This window comes from Oryzias latipes, chromosome 22 (genome assembly GCF_053564925.1).
Source record: "Oryzias latipes strain Hd-rR chromosome 22, Olatipes_Hd-rR_3.1".
NCBI lineage: Eukaryota > Metazoa > Chordata > Actinopteri > Beloniformes > Adrianichthyidae > Oryzias > Oryzias latipes.
The window spans coordinates 23,493,448-23,521,239 of record NC_136258.1 but is presented as its reverse complement, the minus strand read 5'-3'; the positions used below and the strand labels follow the sequence as shown (position 1 = coordinate 23,521,239).

The 27,792-nt window shown below is 41.0% G+C and overlaps 2 protein-coding genes across 8 annotated transcripts; both read left to right on the top strand.

The window, feature by feature from the left end:
- The first annotated feature begins 45 nt into the window (after positions 1-45).
- Positions 46-8,457, top strand: spata7 (spermatogenesis associated 7). 5 transcript variants are annotated; one of them, XM_011490220.4, is made up of 12 exons: positions 46-294; positions 737-805; positions 888-977; positions 1,058-1,105; positions 2,343-2,446; positions 2,559-2,992; positions 3,080-3,125; positions 6,346-6,458; positions 6,556-6,603; positions 6,727-6,804; positions 7,269-7,326; positions 7,407-8,457. In XM_011490220.4, the coding sequence occupies exons 1-12, from the start codon at positions 252-254 to the stop codon at positions 8,004-8,006; spliced, it is 1,731 nt and encodes a 576-aa protein (XP_011488522.1). In that variant the 5' UTR covers positions 46-251; the 3' UTR covers positions 8,007-8,457. The 5 variants fall into 5 exon arrangements, with proteins under 5 accessions (XP_011488522.1, XP_011488521.1, XP_023807703.1 ...); XM_011490219.4 differs by having other exon boundaries at positions 2,541-2,992; XM_023951935.2 differs by having other exon boundaries at positions 61-294; positions 741-805; positions 2,541-2,992.
- A 905-nt stretch (positions 8,458-9,362) lies between these two features.
- Positions 9,363-27,770, top strand: ptpn21 (protein tyrosine phosphatase non-receptor type 21). Of its 3 annotated transcripts, XR_013653073.1 has the most exons (20): positions 9,363-9,900; positions 10,611-10,885; positions 14,885-15,054; positions 15,341-15,438; positions 16,722-16,789; positions 16,889-16,959; positions 17,749-17,836; positions 17,956-18,044; positions 18,503-18,590; positions 18,744-18,823; positions 19,784-19,844; positions 20,053-20,134; positions 20,269-21,797; positions 23,613-23,753; positions 25,343-25,561; positions 25,641-25,769; positions 25,846-26,080; positions 26,167-26,327; positions 26,397-26,884; positions 26,977-27,770. XR_013653073.1 is itself a non-coding variant. In XM_078940440.1 (19 exons), the coding sequence occupies exons 2-19, from the start codon at positions 10,706-10,708 to the stop codon at positions 26,523-26,525; spliced, it is 3,618 nt and encodes a 1,205-aa protein (XP_078796566.1). In that variant the 5' UTR covers positions 9,363-9,900; positions 10,611-10,705; the 3' UTR covers positions 26,526-27,770. The 3 variants fall into 3 exon arrangements, 2 of the variants coding, with proteins under 2 accessions (XP_078796566.1, XP_078796568.1); XM_078940440.1 differs by having other exon boundaries at positions 26,397-27,770; XM_078940442.1 differs by lacking the exon at positions 9,363-9,900 and adding an exon at positions 10,419-10,537 and having other exon boundaries at positions 26,397-27,770.
- The last annotated feature ends 22 nt before the right edge of the window (positions 27,771-27,792 follow it).

Below are 27,792 nucleotides of genomic sequence, written 5' to 3'. Positions count from 1 at the left end.
AAATTGGTTACTGTTCCTTTAAAATGTGTGAGGTTCCTTTTTACGCACCAACGTAATGACGAAACGGTCATAGCAACCAGCATGGCGACGGAAAGGCATTTCTGTAGCCCCGTTTAAGCTACTCGTGGTTACGGCTTTTGCGTGGGTTCGTTGATTCATTTACTGCGTGGACATGTTCACAGTGGAGCCAGCCGGAGTTCCTGCATTTGACCGCACACTTCCGGAGCTAGCGCGGGATAAACCTGAAGAACATGGGATACGCTAAACTCAGCATAACTATGGAATCGAGAACAGGTGTGAAGCTACTGTTAGCTTTAGCTAGCAGTAACTTGATCTCTAACTAAGAAAACTTGATAATTATTTTTGCTCGTAGCGCATTGACAGCTTAGTATGAAGCCATGCTACATATACCAACAGTAATTTAGCGATAAATAATTGGAGCAGTTGATTAATTGTAACATTTTTAATGGTTAAAAGTTTGTATTTTACGTTTTTCTTTTGTTGCTGTTTTGCACTTGTTTTGATTGGTCATTTATTATCGATAAAAAAGCATAAACTAAAACTTTTTAAACTTTATTTCGATAATATACCTTTATGTAGTACCTGATTTTCCTCAGAAAATAGGACACTTACATTAATTTGGATAAATAAAACAACTTTTGCAAAGCAGGTTGCCAAATATTGTGCTATTTATTTTACTGTGATTTCTTTTAAAGAAATTGTTACTCTTTTTAAGGAAGTGTATCATCTGGACGAGCTTTTAGTTTTAGCCCTGAAGTGAGAGGTCAGGCTTTAAAGAGTAGTTGTAAGTATCTGTTGTATGTTTTTTTCCTGAGATCTTTTTCATTTGTAAGTTCAGCATTGACGTATTTTCCTTTTCTTTGTAGCTTTTCATCATCACTCCTCCAGCAAGCTGACACAGTCCATCATCAAAGACCACATGGTGTCTCATTACAAAAAGATTTACTCTGCCAAAGGTGAGCTACACGGACGCCATACAGTCAGGAGTGGTTTTTCTTTTGCGTTATTCTTAATATTTTGATTCTTTGTCCAACAGCGGCAGTTGATACCTCAGTTCCCAAAAGCTTGCTGCACAGTGTGAAATGTGAGTTCATTCATTCATCCATTCACTGACTTATGCTTCAATGAGATGCTCACAGAAAAGTATAGCCTTTTCACCAGAAACTTGGATGAAACCTCCTTTTTTAGGATTTATGAAATGGTGTTGTATAATAAATAACTGCAGTATTTTTTTCATCTTTAACGTTGTATGTACGGTAAGAAGAAGGCGTCTGTCTCCTTCCCCTTTCTAAAGTTGTCCCTTCATTCACTCTGCATGTATTTGTTAGGAATTAGACATTAGAGTTGAGGGAAGGATAGATGTTTAGTTTTTCTTAATTACATTGGTGGTGAACTTTTTTTTTATATATAGAATTAGTTATATGTGATTGATTTTACTGATTCTTGTTGGTGTATTTTATTTATTAAAGACAATACATTAGGGTTTCACATCTTTTCCTCTCATGTGATTTGATACTAAATTCTGTCCACAAATCGATAAATAAAAGATTCAGTTATGCAGTCCAATTCTTTTACCAAAATGGATGTAATCCAGGACTCCCTTGGAAAAGAGGGTTGTAATATCAATGGGACTCTCCTGGTTAAGTAAAGGTTAAAAAACACTTTAAAAAATCCAGATATGTTAAATTAAAACTACAACTGAAAATGACGTTCAACAGAGATGTTTTTTTCCCTTTACTGACACTTTTTATTTTGATCAACAAAAACTAAATGTCTAAAGGGCATAACGGCGACTAACATCAAAACCTGGCATTTTGGGTCTTTTAGACTGTTTTGTTGTTTGTGGTTAAAAAAAGTGAGTTACATGAATTTATTCAGGTATTGTTTGCAGTGCTGTGAAAATAAAAAGGGTTATCATATGTTTAGTGAACACAACACACATGTTTTTTCATACCTACAGCCAGTAATTGACCTGACTTGGTAGAAGAAAGCCTTTGATTGGAGATCTTTTTGTTTGAATCAAGTTCATAAAAAGGTTAAAAACAGCATAGACACAACAGGAAGAAAACTTACTAAGTCTGCCAGAATTCAATTATTTACCCTCTGACCAGTTTCATATCTTTTTACCAACATGATCTTTTTTGTATCTGTGGTTTTCAACCCTCATAACTAGACAGATTTTTTTTATACTCTTCCATCCCTACAATACGTTTACACTTCAAATCCATTTATTTTTTTACTCTCGAAGTTCATGCAACAGCTGTATACAAATAGTCTTTTCTACATCAGAGGATCTTCATTCCTTTGATTCCTGTTTACAGACAAAGACCAGATTAGGCGAGAGCAGCAGAGGAAAGATGGACGTCCTCAATCTGCCTACTCCTTCCCACAGAGGCATAGCAGAGCTTCCTGCTCCTCGGCCCAGGTATGAAACGAACAAAGTTTAGTCATGCATATCAGCAGCACTAAATGATTTGATGTTGAGATTTAAATATTATTTGTTTGCACTCTCATTTTAGAGTAAATTGTCATTGCAGTATGATGACAGCCCCTACCTCTGCTCAAGGAGCTCCATTCTCTCCAGCCCTCGGTTCAACACCTCTTTTAATCCCAATGAAACAGTTTATCCGTCTTTTAAAGTCAGCTCCCATCACACCCGTGCAGCATCGGAGACAAAGTACCGGAGCCCAGATGTGGCTCTGCAAAGAAAACATTCAGCATCTTCACTTGCAGCTTTGAGAGATCAGCATGGCTTCCAAACTTTCCAGGACCCCATCCAGAAGACATACAGTGGAGATCTGCTGCAAAAACATTCCCAGTGCTTTACTCAGGAGAAGCCTTTCACTCCCAAGACACTGAAATCAGAAAGGAGTTCATACCTGTCAAAGTATCGCTTTTACAGAGCACCACAAAGAAAACATGTCCAGGATCAAAAACCTTCAAAACGGAAGCAGGAGACCCACCATGAAAGGTATCGACCAATTACCACATGGCAATTTTTGTGAAAGATTTAAGAAGGGGTTTATCTTAAAGTCAGATTTGATATTATTTTGTGTAGCACAAATAACATGGACTACAACGAAGAACTGGACGAGCCATCTCAGGTAGTTTTACAGTCTTACTATTTAGACCTAAAGACATACAAAAATTGCCAAAATAACCATGCGAATCATCCACAACACTTTAGACATACCGGATCGGTCGAGGCCCGGGTTAACAACGACCGCCACCGATGCTGTTAACCTACAGGGTGTCGGTGGAAATTTGACTACTGTTGGTCGAAGAAAGAGGGGAGGCAGAAGGGTCCATGGCCAGAGAGAGAAGGGAAAAGGCAGGAACATAGGTTTGAGAATAGGGACTCTTAACGTTGGCACAATGACAGGGAAAGGCAGAGAGCTGGCAGACATGATGGAGAGAAGGAAGGTAGATGTACTGTGTGTGCAGGAGACAAGGTGGAAGGGCAGCAAGGCACGTAGTATTGGAGGAGGATACAAACTGTTCTATCATGGCGTTGATAGGAAGAGAAACGGGGTAGGAGTGATTCTGAAGGGGGAGTTTGTAAACAGTGTTCTAGAGGTGAAAAGAGTCTCAGACAGGATGATGAGCTTAAAGTTAGAAATCGAAGGGGTGATGGTGAATGTAGTCAGTGGGTATGCGCCACAGGTTGGCTGTGAGTTAGAAGTGAAGGAGAGATTCTGGAGTGAGTTGGATGAGGTCATACAGAGTTTCCCCAGAGGAGAGAGAGTTGTTATTGGAGCAGACTTTAATGGGCATGTTGGTGAGGGCAATAGAGGTGATGAGGAGGTGATGGGCAGGTTTGGTGTGAAGGAAAGGAATCTGGAGGGACAGATGGTGGTGGACTTTGCAAAGAGGATGGAAATGGCTGTAGTCAACACTTACTTCCAGAAGAGAGAGGAACATAGAGTGACATACAGAAGTGGAGGTAGGAGTACCCAGGTGGACTACATCCTATGTAGACGAGGTCATTTGAGAGAGGTTATTGACTGCAAAGTGGTGGTAGGAGAGAGTGTAGCCAGACAGCACCGCATGGTGGTGTGTAAGATGACTCTGGAGGTCAGGAAGAAGAAGAGAGGGAAAACAGAAAAGAAGACCAAGTGGTGGAAGCTACAGAATGAAGAAACTTGTGAGGAATTTAGGCAGAAGTTGAGACAGGGTCTGGGTGGTCAGGATGAGCTTCCAGATGACTGGGAAACTACAGCAGAAATTATCAGGGAAACAGGTAGGAAGGTGCTAGGTGTGTCATCTGGAAAGAGGAAAGACGGTAAAGAGACTTGGTGGTGGAATGAGGAAGTACAGGAATGCGTCCAGAGGAAGAGGTTGGCTAAAAAGAAGTGGGATGTAGAAAGGACTGAGGAAGGTAGACAGGAGTACAAGGAAGCGCAGCGTAGAGTGAAGAGAGAGGTGGCAAAGGCCAAACAGAAAGCTTACGATGAGCTATATGACAGGTTAGACACAAAGGAAGGAGAGAAGGACTTGTACAGGCTAGCCAGACAGAGAGACAGAGATGGGAAGGACGTGCAACAGATAAGGGTGATTAAGGACAGAGATGGAAAGGTGCTAACAACCCAGGAGAGTGTACAGAAAAGATGGAAGGAGTATTTTGAGGAGCTGATGAACGTGGAAAATGACAGGGAAAGAAGGGAGGAAGATGTGGTTGTTGTGGAGCAGGAAGTAGCAGAGATTGGAAAGGATGAGGTTAGGAAGGCTCTGAAAAGGATGAAGAGCGGAAAGGCCGTTGGTCCTGATGACGTTCCTGTGGAGGTATGGAAGTGCTTAGGAGAGGCAGCAGTGGAATTTCTAACAAGGTTGTTCAATAGGATTTTAGAGAGTGAGAAGATGCCTGAGGAATGGAGGAGAAGCGTTCTGGTCCCGATCTTTAAGAACAAGGGTGACACGCAGAACTGCAGCAACTATAGAGGAATAAAGTTGATGAGCCACACAATGAAGCTGTGGGAAAGAGTAGTGGAAGCCAGGCTTAGGAAGAAGGTGGAGATCTGTGAGCAGCAGTATGGTTTCATGCCCCGTAAGAGCACCACTGATGCCATTTTTGCTTTGAGAATGTTGATGGAAAAGTACAGAGAAGGTCAGAAGGAGCTGCATTGTGTGTTCGTAGATTTAGAGAAGGCGTATGACAGGGTGCCGAGGGAGGAGCTGTGTTACTGTATGAGGTCGTCTGGAGTGGCAGAGAAGTATGTCAGAGTAGTTCAGGACATGTATGAGAGAAGTATGACGGTGGTGAGATGTGCTGTAGGTCAGACAGAGGAGTTCAAGGTGGAGGTGGGACTACACCAAGGATCAGCTTTGAGTCCTTTTTTGTTTGCTATGCTGATGGACAGGCTGACAGATGAGGTAAGACAGGAATCTCCCTGGACAATGATGTTTGCGGATGACATTGTAATTTGCAGTGAGAGTAGAGAGCAGGTGGAGGAACAGCTAGAGAGGTGGAGGTTTGCTCTGGAAAGAAGAGGCATGAAGGTCAGTCGTAGTAAGACAGAATACATGTGTCTGAACGAGAGGGATCAAGGTAGAAGCGTTAGGTTACAGGGGGCTGAGGTGAAGAAGGTGCAGGAGTTTAAGTACTTGGGGTCAACAGTTCAGTGTGATGGGGAGTGTGGAAAAGAGGTGAAGAGGCGAGTGCAGGCAGGTTGGAGCGGTTGGAGGAAAGTGTCAGGAGTGTTGTGTGACAGAAGAGTGCCAGCAAGACTCAAAGGAAAGGTGTACAAGACAGTGGTGAGACCAGCTCTGCTCTATGGGTTAGAGACGGTAGCAGTGAGACAGAGACAAGAGGCTGAGATGGAGGTAGCGGAGATGAAGATGTTGAGGTTCTCCTTAGGAGTGACCAGGTTAGACAGGATAAGGAACGAGTACATCAGAGGGACGGCTCATGTTGCCTGTGTTAGCGACAAAGTCAGAGAAGCCAGACTGAGATGGTTTGGACATGTTCAGAGGAGGGATAGTGGATATATTGGTAGAAGGATGTTGGAGATGGAGCTGCCTGGCAGGAGGGCAAGAGGACGGCCAAAGAGGAGATACATGGATGTCTTAACAGAGGACATGAAGTTGGCTAATGTTAGGGTAGAAGATGTCCATGATAGAGTGAGGTGGAAAAGGATGATTCGCTGTGGCGACCCCTGATGGGAAAAGCCGAAAGAGAAAGAAGACTATTTAGACCTAAAGCTTGTTCTTCTTACAATTAAAATGTTTTTTTTCTAACTTAGTAAAATAAAAAGGGACCCAAAAAATAATTTCATACTAACTACAGTTTTAGTATTAAATGCTGACCAACACTTCCCCATTTTAAAGGAATATTCTACAGAGCATGAGTGGACTGAAGATGAGGCCAATGACACTCAGTTGTCAGGACGACTGAGCAGAACAACTAAGAGCAGAGATTGTTTGTTGGAGTCACTAAGCAGGTAGAATAATGAAGCCATCGTACCATGTTGCATTTGATGCTAAGGCTTTAGTTTCATAAATGAAACAGTTCTAAAGGCATTTGTACTCCCTCTTTAGGGCTTCACCAGAAGATAATAAATCTGCTTTTAGCCAAGTGTCTGCAGAGTAAGTTCTCTACATTTTCAAGGTTAGGTGTTACTTTAGAAAAAAACGTGTATATGCAATTGGTTTAAATGTGATTATGACATTATAAATACAAATGTTAAATCAATGTGTTTGTGTCTACAGGGAGGAAGAGTTGATGTATCTTGAATTTATTTCTGCCGTAACAAAAGATATTTTGTCAAGAGGGCACATCTCTAACAGGTATTTGTTTGTTTACCCAAAATATTACTTAAGTTTCTGTTAAAAACCCACTCCAATCATCTTTTGATCTATTTTAAAACCATTCCCTGTGGTCTTTTAACTATGATTATTGTTGTTTTTAGCCAAAATTTAAAAATCCTCTGCCATTTTCCAGGACATAGTTTCTGAAGAGCGGCAGTAGACAGTTCGCCTCGGAGTTGTGGGCGGGATCCTGTCCACTTCCCGCCATCCATCTATTTCCGTGCTTCCCCACTAGCTTACAGCCCCTCACACACCCACAACCTAGCATTAGTGGTGCAACAAAAAAGGGGGCCATATTGGAGCTAACCAGCTGTACAGTCATCAGAAAATTCAACAAGAACATGATAAAAACACCAAAAACATGACCCTAATTGAAGTGGATCTTTAAGAGGTATTTTTTATTTTGAGAAATGGCTCATTTGTGTATTTTTGTTCACCAAAAGGGTCATCGACCGTGTGATGAAGAGGCATATCGAGATGAATCTGCATAAACTCGATGAGGTCGGTGTTTAATTTGATGTTTTGACTTGAACATTTTGAGCAAATCTTGTGTCTTAAAGATGTTGTTGTGGCTCTTTTAGGGTAAAATGCAACACCTTCTGGAAGTGCTGCATAAAGAGCTGGAAGATCCATCCAACACATTCCTCCCATCAAAAGAGGCTGAGAGCAGAGAAAATGATATGGTCGGTGCAATATTTTCCCATCTGGACTTTGAAGGAAAGCACAGAAAGGCTAAAGAAGAAGATAACGACTTGTTCCCTTATGCGTCATTTACTAAACCTGGTATTTTAACAAATGGAATTGATTTTTTGTCTTCAACACCTGTATGCTCCCCTGAAAACACTACTACCTCTTCAAACAAGTTATGTGGAAAATTCAATGAGAATGTCCGAGAGAAGAGCAGAGCCAGTTTTTGTTTATCTAGTGAAGAAGATACCAGTGATGTGGGAATTGGCCAGCAGGACTCTGATCAGGTAGATGTCCCTGAAAGTAACAATGAAAAACAGAAGCACACTTCGGAAAGCAGTGATACCAGCATTCTTTCTGGTAGTCAGTCTAAAGAGCTGGATGATCTGGGGAAAGGTCTGTCAGAGTGGCGTCTTTCCAGCAACACGCACTCTGAAACAGAAGAACCTACCAAAGAGCAACACAAAAACTCTGTCAGTGATGATGAATTTTAAATGTAACTGGATAAAACAAGGTTTAAGTCAGTGTTATTTCTGAAACAAAAAGTCAAATTAGTCATTTTTGATTATATAGATTTCTCAGACGTACATATTTTACTGCCATTTTTCATTGTTTACACAACCACTAAAGTTTGTATAGTTCTCATTTTATTAAGTTACACAATTTGGATTTAGATTTTTTAAGTTTAATTTGGTCTACTTGGCTAAAACTGCAACCTCCTTCCAACCAGCAGAGCAATGCTCTGCACTTTTTTAATTATTCACCTTGTAGCTATTTGTTAACTGTTATGTATGTTACTTTAGTTTTCAGCTGATTTCTTAGTTTATTTGTTTTCTATGGTTGTGTGGCTGTTCTGATTTAAAGCATGCCTCTGAAATGTAGCAACTTAAAAATGACTATCACCAGAAAGTGTCTTTCAATTAGCAATAAATCTGTTTTTCCTTGCTTCTTGTTTGCTTTTATTTGACAAGCAAAGTCATCAGCAAAAGGTAGTACACTTGAAGTTTATTGAGTATAAGTATAGCAAGTATAGTACACAGACCATTAACGAGTCAGAAGAGTAGGCTACTTAGCGAATACTTACTTAAAAGAAATGGGAAAATTTTAAGTTTAAAATGTATAGATGGTATATAAAAGTTTGCATCTTTAGTGTAGTTCTGGGCTCTGCAACCTTTAACACTAAATGAGACAATCAGTCCAGTTTCTAACTGACCAAAACTCGGTGAGACCCCCAATGGTTTAGCTCACTGTTTAGAAAAATACACCTTATTTATGTTAAACTATTCCTTTATCAAATGTATGCCTTTTAAATATAGGCAACTATTAAATTAGAACGACACATTTCTTTTATATGTAACAATTTATTTTTACTTTTGACACATGCACATGTTCCTTTCAAAATAAAATACATCCTGTGTTGAATACGATCCCATTGAAGCAGATTTACTTGTTAAAATGCAAAAAAAAAGTCAAGTCAAACATGGTGTTTTAAATCATTGAACTTTAGTACATCTTCCTACTTTGTCTCATTTTACTATTTAATATAATCTTGACAGCAATAAAAAGAAATCAATTTTTTAATGCAATTATATATTTTAAGAACTTTGCTTTGGAACAGCAACTAGACACTGTTGTGCAGCAGAAGATAACAATGTGTGATCAGAATAATTTCAGATTATGATTATCCTAGTGAACAACTATCACAAAAAATAAAAAACCTAAAACACATACAATTTCAAAATAAGGTTCCTTTTTTTCTATGAGTAATCATCAAGCGTGCTGAGACCACCGGGCAAAACTGCATTACGGGTCGTGATTTGGTTCAAGTTAAACTGAGTTTAGGCGAAATTCGGTAACCGCAGAGCCCGATGCAGAAAGTAAACAAACAGGTCAACCGCCCGCAGTTTGTGTGCCATTCTGGCATTTTCATCGTCAGCATTCCAGCCGTCTGATGTCATAGCACTGAAAACTCCCACATATCCTTCCGCAGTGGCGATAATATAAAGTGTTGCTTTTTGTTTTAGGTAATATTACCAGTTATGTAATTCAAGTAAGTTTGTTGCAAAATTCGTGCGTTCGGTAGCTCCATTTTGACGAATAGCAACGTTTAGGAGGATATAGGTCTGATATAGTGCTGCGGATGTAGACGGAACCACTTGTTGCTCTTCCAATCCCAGGAAGCGAAACACGCTTGGAGCTGGAGTGAACTGTTCGACCAAAGCATGGGGCGCTTCTTTAGTTTTGGTCCACTGAGGAACAACAGACCATATTACAAGCTGCATCAAACTCTTACCCCTACTGAAAGCACCTATATCAATTGAGTTCGACGACAAGATCTTTAAGGACCGACTAATAGTTGGACTTCTACCCTGCATTTGGCAGCTAACGGTAATGTTAACTTTTTTGTCCTCCCCCTTTTCCAAATATATTTATCTGCGACCCTTAGCCCTGGGGGTTCCGTCTATTTGCTGGATTAAAGGTTGGCGGGTCACCAATAGTGCTTCAATTAGGGGTAATTTAAGAAAAACGACCCTCTGAAATAGGTAGTTATGTTTTGTGAATGTCAAATATTGTCTTAAATAGTTGAAAAAATAAGTTTTAATTGCCAGGAAAAGCAGGACCTGACGGGGTCAGAAGGTAGTCATGATTTTCTGCAGTAGCCAGTAGGTTGCTGGGACGGACGGTGTCGGTTCAGACCATTCTGTGGAAAGGGGTCGTCTAACCGTTTGATTTATACTAGCGATTGGTTAAATAATCATCCTTTAAACAAGCAGAGACTTGTTTGGGTGACAGGATACATTTCTGCGTTCTTGTTTTTAACTCCGGGAACTGACCAACTGTCAAAGTTCATGTCAACTCGGTTGCTAAAACTATTAAGTTATAGGTAGAGGATTACTTTGCGTCGCAGATTGGTGTCTTCTAGCAAATGTTTGACGATAACATACTAAGTGGGCGTGTTCGTGTCACATACAGAGGCTCCGTGTCATATTAGTTCGTGATGAGTGAAGCTAAAAAAACCTAAGCAGTGAGTGTGTTTCACGCTGCTGCTGTGATCATGCGAGGTGTTCTGAGATGTTCCCTCTCTTTTATATTTTCAGGTCTGTCAGTTAGCGATGGTCCCGCGCGCGCAGAGGAGAGGAAGGCTTTCTATGGACTAAACCAACAGCAGGCCGGCCCGTGAGAAGCGTGAATCATGCCCTTGCCATTCGGCCTGAAACTCAAAAGGACTCGAAGGTACACCGTGTCAAGCAAGAGCTGTCTTGTCACTCGGATTCAGCTGCTCAATGGCGAGTTTGTTGAGTTCACACTGTCGGTGGAGAGCACCGGACAGGAATGTTTGGAGGCAGTAGCCCAGAGACTGGAGTTAAGAGAGGTATGTATGCGGTTTCATCCAATACAAGCGCTGATTGTCCCTCTGATAGACTCCTTTTTTTTTAAGGACTTCTCAGCAAGAAGGTATTTTGGCTAAGAATGTCCTCTGCTCACATTCTTTCTTTAAAAGCAGAACAACAGAATCATAGATGAGCAGTTTGTCACTGGTTACTCTCATAAAGATCCTCCTTGTGTTATCAGGAATGTGTTACCTATATACTGCAACTTTTACACAAATAAACAACCCATCCGTCTGGTAAACAAGCAAATCCTATAATTATTTGCATTTTTTTTTCTAGCTATGAGTTAATTACCTTCAATTAATCTTTTCATTTGCGCTTAATCTAGAATATATAAAGTATTAGTGCAAGTAAACTAAATTATTCATCATCAGAGTATTTTTCTGGAATCTGGAAATGCTTAAACAAGCCACAGAATGAATCACTTTGGATTCACAATTACATTTACCGTTTAAAGGTCCACTCTGATTAAAGTCATGTTGGGTTTTTTTAAACGTGTTCTTTTGGCATTTTTGCTTGATATATTAGGAAAATTAAGATGAGGTCTTTTTTTTTTATTCAAATTGTTGTGAACCAGGAGCAGACAAAAAAATTCAGCTTGAAAAAACGAAGAAACTTGAATGGGTGGGCCACAGGCTCCCTGCTCTGCTCCATTCTGATGCATCCACTTGTACGTCTTCCTCGTCCAAGCTGACATCAAAAACCGGACGTCTGGATGGCTGTGACATTGCTCCCCATTTTTGTTGCACCTGCAATGTTAGTTTGGGGTTGTAGAAGCTGTAAGCAAGCATGTAAACAGATGGGTGACGGGAAGTGCGGACTGGTTTGCTTCACGCCAACAATCTTGCCTCAACTCTACAACTTGGAGGGGAATTTCTTACAAACTACTGCAGAAACTATGTCCTAGAACAGTGTTTTTCAACCAGTGTGCCGCGGCACACTAAGTGTGCCGTGTGAAATTGCCCTCATTAACTGATCTAAAAACATTTCCCATCTCCAGGATTTCAGCTCTGTGTTCATCCAAACAGGCCCTGATAAAACACTGAGGAGTTAGGAATATAAAAGATCGTAAAATACTTTTTCTTTGCGTTTATTTTATTTTATTAAAGACATTTTGATAAGAATGACGGCAGCGCGATTCAGCTGCAGCTCCGGCTGTATTTAGGAAAAGTCCCGCCCCTTTACTTGTCTCCACCAATCATTCATGAAGGCTTAATCACATGTCATCAGTCTGCCCAATCAGAAGTGGTTAAAGTCTTCACTTCCTTGTCCCGATTTAGCTCGTAAAGTCGCTCAGTTCTAACAAAAATAGCAGCTAAAGCTCATCTTTAGCGGTGTAGCTTTCCACAGAATCCAGTATCAGACCGTGGAACAAGTGAACAAAACCATGAAGCTCCGAAAAGCGATCTCCGCCGGCCGTTTTTATGCACTACATCTCCCATGATGCATTGGGTTGTGAGAGTGACAGCGTAAAAGGAGTTCTGTTGTTAAACGTCTTGAAAACAACGAACACACTTCAAACTTTTTTAAAATCTTCTAACTTAACTTTTATTGCATCTTTTAGAAAAACAGCTGCAGCTTCCAGCTTTTTCTGCAATAATTATCACAAAAATGCATGTGAGATTGTGGAGGGGCTGTAGATCAATACAGACTATGAGTTTCTCCTTTTTTTTTTTCATTTTTGGATGCTGGTGTGCCGCGGGATTTTTTTTAACCTTAAAGTGTGCCGTGGCTCAGAAAAGGTTGAAAAACACTGTCCTAGAAGACAACATGTTTTTGGATTTGGCTGAAAACAGCATGATTAAATTAAAAGACCACTGGGAACACTTGTCAATGAACTCAAAAGAGGATTGGAGGGAGACAAATTTCTACTTATTTTTTCAAATTTCCATAAAAAGTTAATTATTTTTTGGTTGTGAAAAATCAGTTTCACCAAAACCAAGTGAACAGAAGTGGAACTTTCACTAATCAAATGAGAAATATTACTTTTAAAACAAACTGGAAGCAACTTTTTTTGACTGGAAAACCAATAATCCAGCTATAGAAACAAATTGTGATTTTTGTAGCTAAACTTGATGTCCAAAAACCTTATTTATTTATTTTATTTTTTCAAACTAGGCAAAAATTTCCTTTCTTTGTACTTTTTTAACAAAGATGTCGAACTATTCCAAAACTAAATACAAAGTATTAGTTAAATGTATAAAAAAAGGAATGTTTAAAGCTTAGTAAACCAAACAGTCTGTTTGCCAAAATAGAATAAGGGCAGCCCATTACAAACATAAGTAAGAGCATAAAAGCAGAAACCTGTTTGTCTGCCTACAAATGCTCGGCATGTCTTTGGAAAAGTCTATTTCTGTCATTTTCGGTTCAATCCCTGACCTTTCCAGACCACAGGTTACTGATTGACCCAGATGAGCAGTTTTCCCCCAAAACCCGGTATTTGTTTCCATTCTTAGCTTACATTTAGTTATTGTTAAAGGAGGTAGAATCACTGCAGGTTCCCTGCACACATTAGAAACCTGCAGAAACCTTCTTTGCTGAAAGTTCAGAGCGTCTGCTCTGCAGTTCTTCTCTCCATCCCAGTGACCTCTTGTAAAATGCTAATTACAAAGTTGTTACATTTTATTTGCATTTATATCTGCTGGTTGCAATGTGTGTGATTGTAACAAAAAGCATTTTCAAATCCAATAAAGAAATGCAGAATAGAGTAAAGGGCAAGTTATGAAAAGTTGTAAAACTATAAGTGACTACACGACTGAAGAGAGTACAATCCTCTTTAACTGTTTTCAACAGAAAAATCCAGTTTGTAAAAAAGTCTAATCTTTTACCCCAGAATGTTTTTTTAAAGGGGATCAACGATACGGACACTGTTGTGACACTTTTGCTTCACAATACCTTCAGCCTGAACCTCTGGCATTCAACTAAATCAGTTGTCACATTTGCTCGGATTTGTACAGATTTTAAATTGCTCTTGTGTTTTTTGTTGTTGTTTAGATAGTAATATAACCCCTGGTATCCAGAGATGTCTGTACTTTACTGAGAGTTTAATGTTTGCTTTTATTGATTTGGAAAGGAGCTTAGAGTTTTCTGTTAACCACAGTCTTTGTTACTTGACCAAAAATGATAAATGATGGAAGATATTTAGCAAAAACAATTATATTTTATCATGTTCTTAGGAAACTGGCTCCAACGCAAAGTTCAACTAAATCCAAGCTGTAAGAATGTTTGTAGATCAATGCGGCTGATGTTTTGTGAGCTACCGCTAGCTTGAGCATCTCATAGAGAGAGATACTAGAACGCACTCGGCGGAGTGTTTTTGGTAGCAACAGCCTTGAAACAGATTTTGCTGCATTTGGATAAAGTCACACTCACAGTAACCAAAATCTCATTTTTGATTCACTGGCAAAGTTGGCTGGTAGATTTAAAAAAAAAAAAAAAACTACCAACCAAGTGATTCCATTAAATGCAAACATAATGAAAACATGAGATAAAAACAACAGTTTTTTTAAGGAACTCCTGTTCTGGTGTTTTATCCATCTTTGCTCTCTGTTTTAGGCGTTTTCACGCTGTCCATGAAATGTTTTATTTTCAATCACAAATGAGTTGTTTCTGTTTTCCTGAAAAACGCCCCCATGAGCTGAGGGGTTTCAGTCAGTCCCCCGTAGTCTGAATCAACTGTAAAGTCAAATTCAAACCTGCTGAGAAAACGAGGGCAGATTTACTAAAGGGGAGCAGATTGACAGAAAATGCAGCTTTTTCCCAACTCTGCATCCAGGTGATATCTGTTTTTTTGGAAATCATAGCAAAAAACATGATAATGCATTGGACTCTTGTTACGATGTCATAGACAGTAAAGACACGGGGCTTTCATAAGGGGGGGCTTTTTTAGTAAATGTAAACAACCTAATGCTTTAAATACTGTTGTTCTGATCATAGTTACTAAGGCCCTTATGCATCCTCTTGTGCCTCTTGTGTTTTAGATAACGTTCTTCAGTCTGTGGTACTTCAATAAACAGAACCAGCAGAGATGGATTGACCTGGATAAGGCGCTGAAAAAGCAGCTGGACAAGTATGGGCTGGAACCCACAGTTTACTTTGGAGTTGTGTTTTACGTTCCCACTGTCACCCAACTGCAACAGGAAATCACAAGGTGATTATTGACCCGAAATGTCCCGACAAAGCCACAAAAACGACTTTGATGCTGACGTTTGAAGAGTAACGTCACAAGAAGTTTCCAACAGCCAAATCAAGGGCTTGAATGTTAGTTTTCTTTTTAAAATGATGCACATTTTTTAAAATAGTTGTTACTGTAGCTCATCAGATGTATATAACATACCACAGTTCTCCTCCAGTACCAGTAAATGAATCATTTGCATCTAAAAAAGAATTTTTGCTCCTCACACTGCACTACTTTAAACTGACGCTCCTACCTGCAGATATCAGTATTACCTACAGGTGAAGAAGGATATCCTGGAGGGGAGGGTCTCGTGTTCGCTTGATCAAGCTATACGTCTGGCTAGTCTGGCTGTGCAAGGTAAGATGCATGGCTGATATATAAAGCTTTGGACATCATTATTAAATGAAGAGGAAAGGAGAAAAACGTGTTTGCCCCATGCATGACTACATGAACTTCAGCAGCAACTGCAGTCAGAATTTTGCTAAAAGGGAAACGTTTTTTTTAATTTTTTTCCACCACTGCAGCTTCACTGGATAACTTTCAAGTAGGAAAGATCAGTTTGGGTCATGCCAAAGCTTCTCTTTTAGATTTCATTCTGGACTTTGACCCCAGAAATTCTGTCTTTTGAAATCAGCCAGTTAAAAGTGTGTTTTTGTTGTTGCTGGGCTTGGATATCTGTTCCTCTGCAAAACTCAGATGCTCTCCAGTGTTCGGGCATCACCTAAATATTTCAAAATCACTTTTATATTTTTAAGAAAATGTGGTTTTGTAGATACTTATAATTCACTTGGAGATGTAAAGTATTTCAATTAAGGTTGGGTAGCTTGCTTGGTAAGGTAAAGGGCTGCCACACAGGAATCCAGGCTCTGGATTCCCGGAGGGGAATAAACAATGGTACTGGGGCAATTACCATATCAATGGCGAGCAATTAACATCACTTTGGGCAAGACACTTGCGCTACTGCCTCACTGCTCCCCCAGGGGATGGGTCAAATGCGGAGAAGAATTTTCCCATTGTGGAATAAATAAAGTATCAATTATTATTATTACATTGCAAATATAACCACATCAGTTCAATCAACCTTTTCCTATAAAAAATGTAACAATCAAATTAAAGCAAATGTTTTTTTTAAATTGTACTTAAGTCATATTTGGTCAATATACAAATATGCATGTGTTACAAAATGCTAAAAACCTTAAAATACATTTTTTCTCATGTTTATAAATGTAAGGCAGTGCAGGCTACTTTACCACTGAGGTAATTTTTTTTTTAAATAATAGCTTTACAAAACATGTTTCTTTAGTTATTATTCTTAACTTAATTTGTTGGAAAGTTTAGTTGGAACTTTTTTCTCTTCTTCATCCCAAATGTGAGGGTCATCTGCAGCTGTCAAACCCGTTTTCCTGCCAAAAATACCTACCACAGCTGGGAATGCTGCCCAAAGGCTGCTGGAAGCTATTATAGCCTCAGATATCCATGTTGTCTGAAGCAATAATAAACGGATCTGTCCTCCTTGAATAAGTCCAACATGTCATCATAGGCTGCTGCTTTCTGAAAGCCATGACATCATTCTGGCTGTTCAGCTTTGTTCTAAATGCAGCGGAGCTTGTCTTACCTTCATCCCGTCTTTGTGTCCACAGCTGACTTTGGAGATTTCAATCAATATGATTCTCAGGAATTCCTTCAGAAGTTTGCTCTGTTCCCTATTGTAAGCATCAACTTTGAATTGCTCATCATCATTTCTGAAGATTGGATCAGATTTCTTTTTTTTTTTTTAAATAACAAACTCTGACTCTTTTCTCTGCAGGACTGGATTCAGGACGATCGAGTCCTGGAGGAGGCTACTCAGAAAGTGGCTCTTTTTTATCAGTCTTTCCGGTGAGCCTGTTTTCAGAGCAGAAATGAAAGAAACAAACAGGCCATTGACAAATTAAATAAAAAAAGAAGAACTTGTTTCCATTGCATTTTGATAGTTATTCAGCACATGTAAATGGCTAATGTGTAAAAAACAAAACAAAAAAAACTTAACATTTTTTTAGTAAAGAGAAAAGCATCGCACCAACAAGCAAGAAGTTTAATTATTGTGTAACTATTAGAATGTAATTGTTTGCTTGTTTTTCTTAAGCTCGATAAATACATATTGGTGTTATTAATCTGCTTTGTTTAATAATGTGTGGAAATGATTTCACAAACATTGTCAAATGGATTTGATGATAGATTTCTGCAAATGTATAGAAATACACTTTGGAGCCCAGTTATAGTTACAGGGTTTGATAAAAAATCAGAATTGAAATCAGCAAAAAAAATACAAAAATTGAACACCATTTATAAAATGTTTCCATACATGGGCTAAGGCAGACATGCTGGTACTTCTGCAGGAATGCAACAACTAGAGTGGATGCGTCTTTGCTTCCATGGAACTGAATGAGTAAAGTGATTCTTAAAAGGTTTTGGAAGTGGGACCAACTCTGACCTTAGTTCAGCAGAAGCCCTGAAACCGAGGGTGGAGAAGCCACTCGGAGGGCATTTACTAAACTGTAATGCACAAATCTCTGGATAAGTATCACAAACAAAAGAAAGCGCAGGAAGCTGAAATGTTGGTCTGAAAAAGACAAAAGTGATGGTTTTGAAATGGCTGAAGCCGTTATTTTTTTTTCTCTGTCTCAGAGGGTTACCTGCTCCAGATGCAGAAATGTTGTACATGCAGGAAGTTGAGAAAATGGAAGGATATGCTCAAGAGAACTATCCCGCAAAGGTAAAGCTGAAGTACCCAGTCGTCGTCCCCCCCCCCCCCCCCCCCCCCCCCCCACACACACACACATACACACACACATAAAACAACAATTTTCCTTACATTTGTTTCTGTTGGAGCAGGACAACACAGGCACAGATGTTACTCTGGGTTCCTGCCTTGATGGTATCTTCGTTAAGTATAAAAGCGCTCGCCCGCCTCTGTTGTACAGGTACGTCTGGACCCCGTGTATGTTTTAAAACCTGGGGGGAACTTTGTGTGCTTTCTTTGTCCTGAGACTGCGGCTGCTGCAATTAAAGAAATCTGTGGAGAAAGTTTGAGTTTTGTGGCACAGCTCTGAACTATTCTCAGAATGTGTCATCTCCATTTGAAATTCCGAATTGAAAGTGGCTGAAGGCTAAATGAGTGAAGATGGGAGTAGAAATTGTGGTCAGATCATTTACCCGAAAAGCAGGAACACTTCAGAGTTGTTGTTGTTTTTCCCCCCATACCACCGTGATTTCTAAATATCTATCAAGTGTTCCTGCATATTTCTATTTTTGATTATGAAAAGGCAACAGCAGACTGAAAATGCTGCAGGGTTTTGCTGTGATGGGAATAATGTTTTTTCTTTATTTTCCCTCCCTCCCTCCCTCCCTTTATGTGGCTCTGCGTTAATTGGCTGTGTAGGTGGCATGAAATTAACAACATGAGTCACAATAGGTCCTTTTTTGCCCTGGAGTTGGCCAACAGAGAAGAAAGTGTTCAGTTCCAGACAGTAAGTTTCAACGGCAGCAGCACCAATACTACTCTACTTCGTACTAAAGAACAAGTTCAATTAAAGAAAACATTTAAACATTCTTACCATCAACTGGTTTAAGTTTGAAAACAGCATTTTAATGAAACTTATTTCCTTTCTTCTCATTCGTAGGAGGACATGGAAACATCTAAATATGTGTGCCGGATGTGTTTGGCCAGATTAAAGTTCTATAAGATCAACAAGAGCAGCCTGTGAGTGTTTGCTCAGAAATCCAGCCCACTTCCTGTCTGTGTGTGTCCTGCATGCGTTCTCCTCTTTGATGTTACTTCAAGTCTGTCCTCCTCTCTTTAGAGAGGAGTGTGACACCCAAACTTCTGAGGGCTCCCAGAAGTCTCTTCTTACTTTGTCCTTTCCTCGTTTTCCCATGCTCTCTCGTACCTCTCTGCTCTCTAATAAGGGGTGAGCAACACGTTAGCCACCACCTTCATCATGGTGCTTGCTGGGACGGTGCTTCCCTGTACAGTGTTCCCTTGCTACTATCACCTTTCGCGGTCTTGCTTTTTCCTGTATTTTTTTTTTTTTAGCGCAACTTTGCATGCTTATTTTTTTATTTTTTAACACAGTGAACTGTGTTCTGCATCCTGATTGGCTGTTGACAAAATGCATTCAGGTTGCCACGTTTCTATAAATCTTCAATCGCGATCAGGTCTTTGTTAGTCCTGGACTTATTTTTCTATGAGGGGTTTGAACGTTGAACAAGAGAGAAAAGTGTGAAAATGTTCATGTGTGTCTGAGAAAAGTCTGTAAAGTGTTCAGCGAGGGGTTTAACAGCTTTAAAACATTTGTAATCCTGCATACGCCCTGTGATAAACGAGGGAACACTGTACTATGTAAAGGTTTAACATCATCATTTTACTGACTAACTTAATTTATAATTTACATGTGTGTATAACACACATGTAAATTTTATTTTTTGCTGATCAGAAAAATATTTTACATTTGTTTTTTATCTTTATTTGCAAGGGGAAGTTCTTAAAACATCAAATTTGTAACATTTCTGTCAAACATTTTTGTTTTTTGTACTTCAGATAATTGAGCTGCAACAAATGTAGTTTGCGTTGTAAAAAAAAAAATGAAGGCACTTTATTGTATAAAGTCATGAGATTACGAGTTGTAATGTGGATTTATGATTTATTTATTCTCCTTTTCAGCCAAACCCAGTCTACAGCTCTAAACACAGTCAGACGGAGATCTTCCACCAGAATATCTCTGGTAATGTCCAAATGTGTGCTCACGCAGTGCTCTACATAACCATTCTATGGATTTATGTTCATATAACTGCATAAATCCTGAAAACAGTCTTTTAGTTTTTAATCTCTGAAGAATTGTTCATTCAAGTCATCGTCTGCTTTTCCTGTGTTCTTCCATCATTTTTGAAGCATGTGAACGTTGACTGAATCGCTCTTCTTTGTGCTCGCAGTCCAAGCCTCAGGCTTTCATGATGCCCCCCCCACAAATGCACTACAATGGTCATTTTACAGAGCCTTACTCATCATCACAGGGTAAGTAGTCACCATGGTTACGGCTGCAACTATGGGGCTCCAAACAGGATGTTTGGGGGACTAAAGGTCTCTGGTGTTCCTGCTGCTTTTGTTCCTCATGATTCTGGATCATGACATGTTCTGGCCTCTTCCAGATAACCTGTACCTCAACACTCAGAATGGGCTTTACTACCACTCTCAGACCAGCCTGGACCGGTCTCCCCTTGAGTACGGCAGCGGAGGCCGCTTGCGTAACGGCAGCGTGTACAGCGCCCACAGCACCAGCTCACTGACCAACCCTCAGCACTACCTGCAGCCCTCACCCATGTCCTCCAACCCCTCCATCACCAGTGACATCACCAGACCCGACTACGTTCCGTCCCATCGCCACAGCGCTCTCATCCCTCCCTCGTATCGCGCCACTCCTGACTATGAGACCGTGATGCGTCAGAAGACCCGGGGCACAGGGGGAGGAATGCTTCTGTCTCAAGAGCATCGGCAGAGCCACTCCATGAGGAACTTGAACATTGGGAACTCTTATGCTTACAGCAGACCAGACCCTCTAGTTTACAGCCAACCAGAGATAAGGGGCGAGCACGGAGAGATGTCCCAGTCGCACCACTACCCTTTTCACCTCGGCTCTAGTTTCCATAGCCCCTCACCTTACCCCTACCCTCCAGAGCGTAGGCCCGTTGTGGGGGCAGTCAGCGTCCCAGAGCTCACAAATGTCCAGCTGCAGCAGGCGCAAGAGTATCCCGCTCCGAACATCATGAGGACACAAGTGTACCGACCACCGCCTCCTTACCCGTATGCTTACCCTCGTCCTGCTAACAGCACGCCAGATCTGTCTCGCCATCTGTACGTCAGCAGCAGCAACCCTGATCTGATCATCACCAGGCGCGTGCACCACTCAGTCCAGACTTTCCAAGAGGACAGCCTGCCCATTGCTCATTCTCTGCAGGAGGTCTCCGAGCCTCTGTACAGCGGACCTCCCCCCAGGCAGCCGTACCACAGTCACAAGCGCAACTCCATTGAGATCGCTGGTTTGGCACAGAGCCTCGAGGGGGTGAGGTTCCAAGAGCGGACGTTACCCTCCTCAGCAGCAGAAACGAACACTCCCCCTCCAGCGCCACATGGTGGTCCCTCCCAGGGCTCGCAGCTGAACGTGTTTCTGGAGCATTCGAACACCGAGGAGAGGGGAGACGTCAAACAGGAGGTGCGATACGGACACAAGAAGTCCCTCTCTGATGCCACCATGCTAGTTCACAGTAGTGGAGAAGAGGAAGAGTTTGAGGACGATGGCGGACGTCACACTCCACTTTCAGAGGAGGCCATATCCGCCATTGTTCCCGAGCAGCAGCCACAGCCCCGTCACAGCCTGCCATCTCCTTCACCTCTCCCGCCTCAACATCAAACCCACATAGAGCCTCCTCCTGCGTATCCTATCGGCTCAGCGCTGGACCCTTCCATGACCAGCTCTATAACCTACAAAGTTCACCCCCGCATACAAGAAAGCGAGCCCCTTTACCTCCTGCAAGACCTGAGGCAGCCCAGGATTATGCCCTCGGTGTCGGAGGGAAACCTGAGCGACCAGGCCAAGATGAAGCCAAAGAAAGAGCTGAAGAAGAGGCCCGTGTCTGATGTTCCTTCTGGGAAGAACACTGTGGAGGGTCTGCCACCTGCGGTGAGTGCTGCTGCAGAAAGAAAAAAAAGAGGCAGGTTTTCTCCAGGGTTTGGAAAACTTGTGCTTTCCCTATTTAAACTTGGACAGAAGCAAAAGTTAGGAATGTCTCCATTGCGTGTTTGAAAATTGGGGCTGATCACATAGGATCAGACTATTGGAATTTGATGTTGCGTCTTGATCAGGGATTGGACATTTATTGTATTCCACCTGAGCGACAGTGGCTCAGGTGGTTGAGCGGGTCGTCCAATGATCGAAGGGTTGGCGGTTCGATCCCCGCTCCCACCAGCCAAAATGTCGTTGTGTCCTTGGGCAAGACACTTCACCCTCCTTGCCTCCAGTGTGGCTCCACTGGTGTGTGAATGTGTATGAATGATCCCGGTGATGGTCAGAGGGGCCGTAGGCGCGAAATGGCAGCCACGCCTCTGTCAGTCTGCCCCAGGGCAGCTGTGGCTACAACCGTAGCTTACCATCACCAAGTATGAATGAGGAGTGAATGAATAATGGACATAATGTAAGCGCTTTGGGTGTCTTGAAAAGCGCAGATAAATCCAATCCATTATTATTATTATTATTATTATTATTATTATTATGATATTTCAAGCCTATTCTGCATTTCACGAACAAATCACAACGTTTTATTGCTGTAAAACTTACAGTGGAATACAGCTCGAGGAGTCAAACAAACAGGAGTCAAACAAAAACGGTTTGGTAAAGTTAGCAAGATGGTGCCAAGCTCTGGGTAGAGTCATTTAAAAATATCCATGTTGTCTCACAAACAACCTTAACAAATAAATGGTTAGTCATGAATAATCATCATTTATGCTACAACAGATATTTTATAAGAAAGTCATTATTCATTTTAAATATTTTTTCCCTACTGGTTTATGATTTTTTTTAATAGTGACATGAATCACATGTTTGAAAATGTTCAATAGTTCTGAAGATCCTAAAGTTACAGTCACCAAACATCTTTACTTGACTAATTATCACCTATTTTACTAGTTAGTAGATAACTAGTCCATCTAGTTAATAGTTGCACCATTTTTTCTTGATTGTTGAAGCTACTCCACAGAAGTGCTCTGCTTAAGTGACGCATGATACAATAAGGCTAAAATTAAAATAAATAGGGGGAAACCTGGATCTGTTAATTAGACTTGTCAGTTTGTTTTAATGATTTCAAAAGTATCAACAGATACTCTACGTCAAATGACCGAATCAGATTCGGACCAAAAACAAAAGATAAGAAATAATCATGTGATCTCTGTAAAACTGGTCACGTTTTTTTTCCCGTTCTGTTGACAATAGTTTCAGACTCCATCCAGGCTCAGCAATGTACCAGAACAGCTGACTTCTATTTAGCTTCATTTTGTTCTGCCTCTCAGTAACCTGCTTAATCTATTTCTACTTGATCTCCATTTGCTGATGCCAGTTTCTATCTCATCAATAATTTCAAGAGATTATTCATTATTTTAGCAGGTTTCTCTTTAGTAAATCTTCTGCATTTGGACTGTTTTTGTATCTGAAATATGTTCATTGGACTGTCGTTCCAAAGTACAACTTTTCTTTAATTTTCTTTTCAATGTCATTAACCTGTGCCAGCTCTCACTTTCAGGTATTATTTACACAAATAGTCTCACTCTGACGAACTGGGTTATGTAGGTGTAGCAGCTGGATAGACCAGACAGGTGACATATTTTTCTAGAACCGCCCCGTTAAGCCGCAGAGATCCTCCCCCTTTGTCCTTCTTTGCTTCTCTCTCTGCTTCAAATGAAATTCCTGCTCACCTTTTCTGCCTCCGCTCTCCCGTCTGCCTAGGGAATGAAGAAAGGACTGAGGTCAGAGGTCAGGAACATGGGCCCCCTGAAGATGGCACACCTGAACGGACTGTCTGTGTCCAGACAGCCGGTGTATGAGGAGGCCAAGGATGACCCGGAGCGAGCGTCTAACGATGACAGGGTAGGACCAGAGGGCTGAGAGTGTGTCTGTGACTTTAACGTCAACACTGAGACGGTTTCAAGTTGAGTCTTTGGTGTAAATGTTAGGCGTTTATGGTCTATAGTGGAGGTTGTGAGGGTCGTCCAACAAGAAGCAAACTGTCGCTGCTTCGACTGTCTCTACCCTACTGTCAATCAAGATGATTCCACAAATGGAAATCCCTGTAAAGTTCAGTAAACAAACTGAATGTTTACTTTTAGATCATTGAGGTTATTTTAAGCGTTTAATTATTTTTGTTTTTTATGTAAAATCTAAAAGTCAAGCAGCAATTCCACACACCAGTTTACAGTAAACTGTTCCAAATGTTTGTTCACTGAAATTAGAAAGTAGAATTCAGTCACGGCTGCTGCAGACCTGCTCTTTGGAAAAGGGTTTGTGTGTTCGTATCCGAGTGCCTTTTGGTCCTGATCCTTGAAGTTATACTCCTGCAAAGAAGCAGCCCCACAGCATCATACTCCCACCGCATAATTCACAGTTGGAAATTGTTAGACACAAAAATGTAACAAAAAAAGGAATGTCACTGAATTAGTAATGCATGTTTAAAGAATGAACTAATGTTTACATATGGACACATGTTAGAATTTTGAAGATGTGCCGCTATTACATCACCTTTATACATCTCCTTAGTTCATTTTATTTGTTGTTGAGATTTTTAATACTTTCCACATTCCAGCAAATTGACAGAGTGGGGATTTGTGGAAAAAGACTGAAAACACTTCAAGACATTCTGGAAACCTTGTGGTGTTCTCTAACCAAAGAGAGTCATTGTTTCCGTTTGCATGTCAGGGTCAGCAGACAACACACACCTGAAAAACTCTGCTTTCTTATCTACGCTGTTAAAGCTGAACTAGGAATGATGCTCAATAAAACCCCACAGAAAGACCCTCAAAGTCATTGAACTTGATGTTAGACTGTAAAGAAAGGAAAAGATTCAACCTCATTTTTGAATTTTTAATTGTGTTTTTAAAATTGAAAACAGTTAAATCATTGGAAAATGATTGAAACTGCTTGAAAAAAATACATATTTATAAAACACACAAACACACACACCTTTGCTGCCAAAATACACTGTTTTTGTTCGAAAATAACTTTTTTACTCTGGAAAAAACAGAGGAAGAGACGGTTGTAAAAACCGTAACAGTTTTTGAAGTGTTTGAATTTGACCAAGAAAAGTACAGTGGACATGTAAGTGTGCTCGCTTTAAGGGGCGACATTTAGTAATGTTTGACCTTTGTGAAGTGTGTTAACGTTAGGCTGTATCTGTTTTCAATGCTCTGTCAGCACCTTTAGCTGGCCTTTGCAGTGCTGACCCGCACTGATAAGCAGGGAAAGGGAGACAAAAAAAGCACATTTCAAAGCATATAAAAAAAAAAAAGTTCAAATGAATTTATAAATTCATCTCTTTTATATGTTTTACATATCTATGTATTCTTTAAATGTTTTTCTTTGTGCTTAATGCTTGAAATAAATCAAAACCAAACTGAAATAAATGAAAATGCATAGACTTTCTTTCAAAAACATGTGAGTGACCTCTCCTCTCCTGTTTTCAGTGTAAACTGCTGGAGCAGCACATGGAGCGGGGCGAGCTCCTACGAGAGTTTGAGAACATCCCCAAGCGTCGCCCAGGGGGGGAGTGCACCATCGCCCTGCAGCCGGACAACGGAGACAAAAACCGTTTCCAGGACGTTCTGCCATACGATGACACTCGCGTGGAGCTGGTTCCCACTAAAGAGAACAACACGGGTTACATCAACGCATCACACATTAGGGTGAGTTTGCTCAAAGACATCGTGAGAGGATTTCGTGCTCTGGTTCTCAAGGACAAAAAAATGGCGGCCTCTTCATTAGGTGACGGTCGGTGGACAGGATTGGAATTACATCGCCGCGCAGGGTCCCCTCTCAAACACGTGTCAGGACTTCTGGCAGATGGTGTGGGAACAGGGCATCTCCATCATCGCCATGGTTACGGCTGAAGAGGTGGGCTCATTTCTCATGAGGCGTCCTTGTTGTCTGTGGTGTGTTGCTGCTGCCTCACATCTGTTTCCATCTGCAGGAGAGCGGGCGAGAGAAGAGCTTTCGATACTGGCCCCGAATCGGCTCACGGCACACCACGCTGACTTTTGGTCGCTTGAAGATCACCACGCGCTTCCGCACCGAGTCTGGCTGCTACGCCACCACAGGGCTGAAGATCAAACACCTCCTGACGGGACAGGAGAGGACGGTGTGGCACTTGCAGTACACGGACTGGCCCGACCACGGCTGTCCGGAGGACTTCAAAGGCTTCCTCAGTGAGTCTTGTTTTGTCAGATTCTCACACCGCAAACCTTTCAAATATTTTGGAAGTTTATTCCCAACCTTCCACATCTTTTCCCAGCCTATCTGGAGGAAATCCAGTCTGTGAGGAGACACACAAACAGCATCAGTGACCCAAAGCAGACCATCCCGCCTGTGCTGGTCCACTGCAGCGCCGGAGTGGGGCGAAGTGGGGTCGTCATCCTGTCTGAGATCATGATCGCCTGTCTGGAGCACAACGAGGTAGCGAGTGGTTTTTGTTCTCGCCCCGTCGACTCAGTGCTTTCAAATAAAACCAGCTCTTCCTTTCAGACGCTGGACGTTCCAAAGGTCCTGATGGCGCTGCGGGCTCAGAGGATGTTGATGGTTCAGACCTTGTCTCAGTACACCTTCATTTACAAAGTCCTCATCCAGTACCTCCGTAACTCCAGGCTCATCTGATCTGGGGTGCATGTAGCATCAGTGTAGCTTTTCCACACGACGAGATGCTGAAACCAAACTTCTTTTGAATCCATTTTCGGCCAAGTATTAACTTTCTTTGAAGGACGCTTGGAGACACGAAGGATAAAACGGCACATGAAGAAACTCGGACTGTGATCTGCTTCTAAACAGTGTTATAAACAGATGTGCTTCATACCAACCAGCACTTTCATAGTATTGAGCTGCACCTAGAATATTAAGCAAATCCTGGAAATGTATAGATGTCTACTGAAAACGGCTGATTACTTTGCTTTTGACTTGGGTCACTTTTTTAAAGCCGAATGACTTGGAGTGCTTTGAAAATGAGAAATACATGAAAGGTATGTGTCATGACGCAAAGATAAAAACTCAAACTTCTGGATATGACATATTTACTTCCTGCATTATTAACAGGTTTGCTTTTCCCTTAAAGGCAGTTTACAAAAAAAAGCAGATTTGCTGAAGGACGGACTGTTGGCTTCATTCTGCACTGACGGGAACTGTGATGTAGTGACGTGTTGCACATTTTCATTCTTAACTGGAAAGCTTTATCTGAGCGTTCAACTTTTAAAGCTATTGTTTTTACGACAAAGTGCCGAAATGTTAGCGGTGGCACGGCAGAAGGGATGGTCTGGATACGGGCAAAGTATGAAGGAGAGCAGCATTCTAGATGAGGCGTAGCTTCAGAGTCCTGCTGCTGAAACGACACAGCGTTGGTTCATGAAGGAGCAGCTACAGAAACGGGAGGAAACGGATGCTCAGGAGAGACTTTTTCACACTTAAACACCTTCCATGGTATTAATGAACGCCTGTATCATCACGCCAAACTAGAGTCAGACTGAGCGTTTATTTACCGAGGCTGTAAAATAGGAACTAAATCTGCACAAAAACTATGTTTACAGACGCTACGCATAAACTAAAGCTATCCTCTCCCCAACAATTACAGGTCATTTCGCTCTGATTTCTCGTATCCAAATCTTTCCTGGTAGATTTTTCATTGCCTTTTTTGTGTCTTTTTTTGTGCAATTTTATAAAAGATTTGAGTAAACAGGAGGGGAAAAAAATGCTTTTGTTATTGAACTGTAAACGTTTATGTACAGGAATGCTGTTTATAATGTACACTATGTAAAATTCTGCTTTAACTATTGGTTACTGTATAAACTAATGAAAAACATTTTCAAATTGTCTCATGAAAGTGATAGGCCATGAATAAACATTTGGAGAAAAGTTGATTATTTTGTTCTAGAAA